General features: G+C 45.3%; 1 protein-coding gene across 1 annotated transcript; it reads left to right on the top strand.

The window, feature by feature from the left end:
- Nucleotides 1–272: 272 nt before the first annotated feature.
- On the top strand, nucleotides 273–8001 carry LOC128362867 (NLR family CARD domain-containing protein 3-like; the record flags this gene model as incomplete). The annotated part of the gene is made up of 7 exons (XM_053323720.1): nucleotides 273–347; nucleotides 509–737; nucleotides 844–2647; nucleotides 2781–2954; nucleotides 3351–3524; nucleotides 7271–7317; nucleotides 7439–8001. Coding segments are annotated over 7 exons (3066 nt in total), but the record flags the coding sequence as incomplete, so codon positions are not given.
- Between the last annotated feature and the right edge of the window lie 233 nt (nucleotides 8002–8234).

The following is an 8234-nucleotide window of genomic DNA, read 5'->3' as shown; positions in this document are numbered from 1 at the left end:
TGAGGGAGGGAGAGCTGTATGGAGGTTTGTTCAGAGCTGTTGGGACTAAACCAAACTGACTGATGAAGCCAAACACTGAGCTGAAAGCTACAACCAGACTGAGCTGTTGATTCGCAGTGGGATCAGCAGGACTAGTAAAGCTTTACCACTACAGGGAGTCATCTGATTCTCTGTTCACATCCAAATATCACTTGATGGACCTTCAGCTTGTGTTTGTCTCTGTGTGGACAGACATAATGTGAGCTCATTCTTCATGATTCCTCCACAGAGTGGACCAGGAGAGCTCAGAGGTTCCCAGTGGTCAGTCTGCCCAGCAGCATCAAACACACCTGGACTCCATATTTATGGTCTGTACATGTACAACAACTACTTTTACATCTATTGTGTTCACAATCATCTCCATGCTGCACTTTGTAGACCAGTGGATTGTCAGTGTGTCCAACATGGATCTGATGTTTGCTTCATGATGTTAGTTTGATTGTGTCATTCATATATTATTCTGGTCCAGCTGCTGGAGGAGAACATCGTCACTTTTGTGAAGAACGAGCTGAAGAAGATGCAGAAGGTTCTGAGTCCAGATTACCCAGAATGCTTAGAGAGTCAGAGGGAGGATGAGGAGGTGTTGAACTGTGAGGAGGAAGAGCAGAGGAGGAAGAGCAGAGACGCATTTCTGAAGATCACAGTGCACTTCCTGAGGAGAATGAAGCAGGAGGAGCTGGCTGAGTGTCTGCAGAGCAGTAAGAGGATTTCTATAAAGATTTAACATGATGGATAAATGAGACATTTACTGAGATATTTTACATAAAATATGCTTATATTCTTTTTTTGTGTTTGTTCATTCAGGAACTTGTGCTGTCAGATGTCGACGTAAACTCAAGTCTAACCTGCAGAAGAAGTTCCAGTGTCTGTTTGAGGGGATCGCTAAAGCAGGAAACCCAACCCTTCTGAATGAGATCTACACACCGCTCTACATCACAGAGGGAGGGACTGCAGAGGTCAATGATGAACATGAGGTCAGACAGATTGAAACAGCATCCAGGAAACCAGACAGACCAGAAACAACAATCAGACATGAAGACATCTTTAAAGGCCCACCTGGAAGAGATGAACCAATCAGAACAGTGATGACAAAGGGAGTGGCTGGCATTGGGAAAACAGTCTTAACACAGAAGTTCACTCTGGACTGGGCTGAAGACAAAGCCAACCAGGACATACACTTCACATTTCCATTCACTTTCAGAGAGCTGAATGTGCTGAAAGAGAAAAAGTACAGCTTGGTGGAACTTGTTCATCACTTCTTTACTGAAACCAAAGAAGCAGGAATCTGCAGGTTTGAAGAGTTCCAGGTTGTGTTCATCTTTGACGGTCTGGATGAGTGTCGACTTCCTCTGGACTTCCACAACACTGAGATCCTGACTGATGTTACAGAGTCCACCTCAGTGGATGTGCTGCTGACAAACCTCATCAGGGGGAAACTGCTTCCCTCTGCTCGCCTCTGGATAACCACACGACCTGCAGCAGCCAATCAGATCCCTCCTGAGTGTGTTGGCATGGTGACAGAGATCAGAGGGTTCACTGACCCACAGAAGGAGGAGTACTTCAGGAAGAGATTCAGAGATGAGAAGCAGGCCAGAACCATCATCTCCCACATCAAGACATCACGAAGCCTCCACATCATGTGCCACATCCCAGTCTTCTGCTGGATCACTGCTACAGTTCTGGAGGATGTGTTGAAAAGCAGAGAGGGAGGAGAGCTGCCCAAGACCCTGACTGAGATGTACATCCACTTCCTGGTGCTTCAGACCAAACTGAAGAACATCAAGTATGATGGAGGAGCTGAGACAGATCCACACTGGAGTCCAGAGAGCAGGAAGATGATTGAGTCTCTGGGTAAACTGGCTTTTGAGCAGCTGCAGAAAGGCAACCTGATCTTCTATGAATCAGACCTGACAGAGTGTGGCATCGATATCAGAGCAGCCTCAGTGTACTCAGGAGTGTTCACAGAGGTCTTTATAGAGGAGAGAGGGCTGTACCAGGACAAGGTGTTCTGCTTCATTCATCTGAGTGTTCAGGAGTTTCTGGCTGCTCTTCATGTCCATCTGACATTCATCAAGTCTGGAGTCAATCTACTGGAAGAAGAACAAACAACATCCAGGTGGTCTAAAGTCTTTAAAGACAAACCTGAACCAACATGTTTCTACCAGAGTGCTGTGGACGAGGCCTTGAAGAGTCCAAATGGACACTTGGACTTGTTCCTCCGCTTCCTCCTGGGTCTTTCACTGCAGACCAATCAGACTCTCCTACAAGGTCTGCTGACACAGACAGGAAGTAGTTCACAGACCAATCAGGAAACAGTTGATTATATTGAGAAGAAACTCAGTGAGAATGTGTCTGCGGAGAGAAGCATCAATCTGTTCCACTGTCTGAATGAACTGAATGATCGTTCTCTAGAGGAGGAGATCCAACAGTTTCTGAGATCAGGAAGTCTCTCCACAGAGAAACTGTCTCCTGCTCAGTGGTCAGCTCTGGTCTTCATCTTACGGTCATCAGAAAAAGATCTTGACGTGTTTGACCTGAAGGAATACTCTGCTTCAGAGGAGGCTCTTCTGAGGCTGCTGCCAGTGGTCAAAGCCTCCAACAAAGCTCTGTAAGTACACAGATAGATTTATTTTGATTGACTAATCGATTTATTTATTTTAAAGATGTTCATAGAAATATTTTTCAAGAGGGGAGAAAAGTAAATGTTTGATTTAATATATTTTTCAAAATGTATTTCCCAGACTGAATGGCTGTAACCTCTCAGAGAGAAGCTGGGCAGCTCTGTCCTCAGTTCTCAGCTCCCAGTCCTCTAGTCTGAGAGATCTGGACCTGAGTAACAACAACCTGCAGGATTCAGGAGTCAAGCAGCTTTCTGCTGGACTGGAGAGTCCACACTGTACACTGGAAACTCTCAGGTCAGATCATGTTTGTTTCAACTGATTCAAGATACTTTCTAAACTATAAACTCCATACAGTTTAAACTGCCTCTCTCATGTCAGTATTTCTTCATCAAGATTAAAATTTCACAGTTTAGGAAATCTGACATGTTTTTCTACTTTAACTTCATGAACAGTTCAGCACGCAGATATCATCGTTGACTGACATAAAGAAGCTCTTCGTGTTTTGATACCATGTGATTTATATAACTGTATTACTATTTATTCTGATTACTTTATTATTAACTGTCACATCTCCAGCTGGTTTAGAACAGAACACCAAAGATTGTAGCTGGTGCTTGGCAGAGATTATATATCATCAAAGTTTAGACTCACAAATAATATTTGTCTTCTTGTTCATTATTGTCTCTCCAGACTAACTGACTGTGACCTCTCAGAGAGAACCTGTGCAGCTCTGTCCTCAGTTCTCAGCTCCCAGTCCTCTAGTCTGAGAGATCTGGACCTGAGTAACAACAACCTGCAGGATTCAGGAGTGAAGCAGCTTTCTGCTGGACTGGAGAGTCCACACTGTACACTGGAAACTCTCAGGTCAGGATTCATCAACCTGTTCAACTGATCATCATTTAAACTGTGATTTATATGAGGAGATAAACACCTGGACATTTTCTCTACTCAGATTATCTTCAGCATGTGTTTAGACCCTGTGAATAACTTTCTATTAATATATATTTATTAGTTTTGTTGTGTCTCTGCTGTTGAAACCTGAAATACCAGAGAGGAGTTTTAAGATTCACAAACTGAATGACTCCTCCCTGAGCTACTACCCTATCGTGGTGGAGGGGCTTGTGTGTCCCAATGACCCCAGGAGCTCAGTTGTCGGGGGCTTTTATGCCCCTGGCAGGGTCTCCCATGGCAAACAGGTCCGGGGGGAGGGGCTAGACAAAGGGTAGCTCAAAGAGACCTCTTATGATGAACAAAATAAATGGTGAGATCCGCCCGGAGTTTCTTAAGGCCCTGGATGTTGTGGGGCTGTCATGGTTGAGACGACTCTGCAGCATTGCATGAACATCGGGGGCAGTGCCTCTGGATTGGCAGACTGGGGTGGTGGTCCCTCTTTTTAAGAAGGGGGACTGGAGGGTGTGTTCCAACTATAGGGGGATCACACTCCTCAGCCTCCCTGGTAAGGTCTATTCGGGGGTGCTGGAGAGGACGGTCTGTCGGATAGTCGAACCTCGGATTCAGGAGGAGCAGTGTGGTTTTCGTCCAGACCGTGGAACAGTGGACCAGCTCTACACCCTCTGCAGGATCCTTGAGGGCGCATGGGAGTTTGCCCAACCAGTCCACATGTGTTTTGTGGACATGGAGAAGGCATTCAACTGTGTTCCTCGGGGAGTCCTGTGGGGGGTTCTCCGGGAGTACGGGGTATCGGACCCCCTGATATGGGCCGTCCGTTCTCTGTATGACCGGTGTCAGAACTTGGTCCACATTGCCGGTAATAAGTCGGACTTGTTTCCAGTGAGGGTTGGACTCCGCCAGGGCTGCCCTTTGTCACCGATCCTGTTCATAATCTTTACGGACAGGATTTCTAGGCGCAGCCAGGGTGTGGAGGGGGTCCGGTTTGGTGACCTCAGGATTGGGTCACTGCTTTTTGCAGATGATGTGGTCCTGTTGGCTTCATCAGACCGTGACCTCCAACTCTCACTGGATCTGTTCACCGCCGAGTGTGAAGTGGCCGGGATGAGAATCAGCACCTCCAAATCCAAGTCCATGGTTCTCAACTGGAAAAGGGTGGAGTGCACTCTCCGGGTCGGGGATGAGATCCTGCCCCAAGTGGAGGAGTTCGAGTACCTCAGGGTCTTGTTCACGAGACCCCGAGGACTCTGTGCGGACTCTGCACAGATCCGTCGTGGTGAAGAGGGAGCTGAGCCGAAAGGCAAAGCTCTGGATTTACCAGTCGGTCTTGGTTCCTACCCTCACCTATGGTCATGAGCTTTGGGTAGTGACCGAATGAACAAGAACGCGGGTACAAGCGGCCGAAATGAGCTTCCTCCGTAGGGTGGCTGGGCTCTCCCTTAGAGATAGGTTGAAAAGCTCGGTTATCCGGGAGGAGCTCAGAGTAGACCTGCTGCTCCTCCACGTTGAGAGGAGCCAGATGAGGAGGCTCGGGCATCTAGTTAGGATGCCTCCCGGACGCCTCCCTGGTGAGGTGTTCAGGGCCCGTCCCACCGGTAAGAGTCGCAGGACACGCTGGTCGGGTTGCTGCTGCCCCCGCAACCCGACCATGGATAAGTGGAAGAAGACGGTAAGGTAAACTGAATGAAGAAGTGTGTAACTGGCCCAAAGTAAAACACACAGACAGTTATTCAGTGAACAGTTTTTGGTAACAGTTGTAGTTTTTTTTAATGTCAGAGCAGTATGAATGCTCTGAATCAAGGAGTCAGAAATGTTTGCTTTCTGTTATCTGATGTGATGACAGTAATAAACACAGGAGCTTCCAGTCCTGCAGTGATCTCAGATCATGTGACATGTATGTTGTGTTGTGTGTGTTCAGTGTGTCAGGATGTCTGATCACAGAGGAAGGCTGTGCTTCTCTGGCCTCTGCTCTGAGGTACAACCCCTCCCATCTGAGAGAGCTGGACCTGAGATACAATCATCCAGGAGACTCAGGAGAGAAGATCCTGTCTGCTGGACTGAAGGATCCACACTGGAGACTGGACACTCTCAGGTATGGACAGACAGGTGGACACTCTCAGGTATGGACAGACAGGTGGACACTCTCAGGTATGGACAGACAGGTGGACACTCTCAGTCCCGTCATCTGTTCACAATACAAACTGCTGAGTCTGAAAAGAAAAAATCTCATTGTCCACATGATTTGTTGTGTCCCCTGTTTTTGATTGGCTGAATGGGTCCCTGGGCAGACACTCATGGACCCCACCCACACAAAAATCCACCTTAATTATTTTGAGCTGGTCAAAAGCTGAATAAGTAGCTGAGCTGAGCTGGGAGCAGGTCTGCCTACAGTTCAATAAACCAAGTGCTGAAATAGTGCTGCACTCACAAATCACAAGACAAGGATACAATGGATTAAATCACCTGAAGGCAGTGCTCATCAGTGTTCACAAGCAGACAGCATAACAGTTCTAAGTGATACCTGTAACTGAGTGTACAACCATCACACTGCACAGCTGAATGCTTGTTTCAAAATATGTGAGCAAAAGAACTTCACACACTGCAAATCTCAATTTATAATGCACTTGACAAATCAACTCCCACACATAGGCCTATAGCAGCATCACATCACAGTAAAGCAAAACATGTTAGGCAAACAGCATATCAAATCAATTCATCCACAATATTTATATATATATAAATATATACTATATTTTTTTCTGGTTGCCTAATCACAACCCAATCACAACAGATAATACTACTAAAAACACAGACAGAATAGTAGTTCTTACTATTACAGGTTCTTCTTTCTTTTATTTTGCAAGATTATCAGGTGCTCAGAGTCCAGCTCCTTCCCAAACTCAGACTCAAGCCATCAAAGACAGTGCTGAAAGCCTCCTTACTGCAAATACAACTTTATTTGCAGAATAGAATAGAATAGAATAGAATATCCTTTATTGTCACAACGAGATTGGTTCGGGATTCTCTTCCCATGGTGCAATAAAAAGTAAAAATAAATAAGCTGGTTCTTTCTCTTCCTTTTTTTCCTGCTTTCTTTTGGTTTCCCCATTGGGCTTTTGGTTATAGCTGGCGCTGTCCATTTTCCGCAAATTTTCCCGCACACCAGGTGACACAAACTTGTTTTTAGGTTCGTTTTTTTTTTTTAGTTTGATGTCTGGTTTTAATAATGTTTGTTGTTTTATTCTCTGTTATTCTTTGTAAGGTGACCTTGGGTGACTTGAAAGGTGCCATCAAATAAAATGTATTATTATTATTAGTAGTATTATTATTACAAACTAACCACAGTACATTGTGACCTGCTGACCAATCATCACTTTCCCAACCTCATATTACATTTTGGACAAACTAGGTTTCGCATGAAAGTGACAGTAATTATAAACATCAAGAGAATGTGTCTATAGACTATCTGTAAAAAAACAAAACAAAACAGTGCCCATGGTCACTTGTGCAGATTGCCCGTATGCTAGATACGGGCCAGGGTGTGTAGCTCACCGACACTCTGCTGATTGGCAAAGCTTCTCAGTGTGATCAGGATCAGATTTGCAGGGGAAACATATGGCTGACTTTTTCTAGACTGATGTCATGTCCATGTTAGCATGCTGATAGAGAATGTGCTGCTCTGACCCCCCTCCTCCTTTCAGGCTGCAGCCTGCTGGAGTCCGATGGTTGACACCAGGTCTGAGGAAGTGTAAGTGTGTTTATCATTTCATTCATCAAACTGTGACATCACTCATTCACATCCTGCTGAGGATGAAGATGATGTCATCATCAATAACTGCAGCTGTATTGTGTCTCGTTCTCTCCATCAGATTCCTGTGAACTGGAACTGGATCCAAACACAGTGAACACAAACCTCAAACTGTCTGATAACAACAGGAAGATGACATGTGTGAAGGAGGATCAGTCATATCCTGATCATCCAGATAGATTCTATGACTGGCCTCAGCTGCTGTGTAGAAATGATCTGACTGGTCGCTGTTACTGGGAGGTCGAGTGGAGCGGAAGCGTTTATATATCAGTGAGTTACAGAAGAATCAGCAGGAGAGGAGAAATTGAAGACTGTGTGTTTGGAAGGAACGATCAGTCCTGGTGTCTGCACTGCTCTGATGATGATGGTTACTCTGTCTGGCACAATAACAGACTAACATTCATCTCCTCCTCCTCCTCCTCCTCCTCCTCCTCCTCCTCCTCCTCCTCCGTCTCTAACAGAGTAGCAGTGTATGTGGACTGTCCTGCTGGCACTCTGTCCTTCTACAGAGTCTCCTCTGACACACTGATCCACCTCCACACCTTCAACACCACATTCACTGAACCTCTGTATGCTGGGTTTGGGTTCTTTTCCAATTCCTCAGTCTCTCTGTGTCCTCTGTAGGAGGGAGAGTCGTGTCACAACCATAAAAGATAAATGGATATTTGATGAACTGTCATTGTACTTTCATAAACTTTCATGTTGGTATGAATATGCTTACCTAACGCAAGCTAATATTACATTAATCCTTAAATGTACTTAATTCTCGTTTGTCTTTTCTTTGAAGCGATAAAGAGAACCACAGATTCAGAAATTTGACTGATTTATCAAAATGTATTGATTTATTGAGATTTATT

The sequence above is a fragment of the Scomber japonicus genome, chromosome 8 (genome assembly GCF_027409825.1).
Source record: "Scomber japonicus isolate fScoJap1 chromosome 8, fScoJap1.pri, whole genome shotgun sequence".
In the NCBI taxonomy this organism is placed as follows: domain Eukaryota; kingdom Metazoa; phylum Chordata; class Actinopteri; order Scombriformes; family Scombridae; genus Scomber; species Scomber japonicus.
Note: the sequence above shows the minus strand (reverse complement) of the source record. Positions and strands in the feature narration are given on the sequence as shown.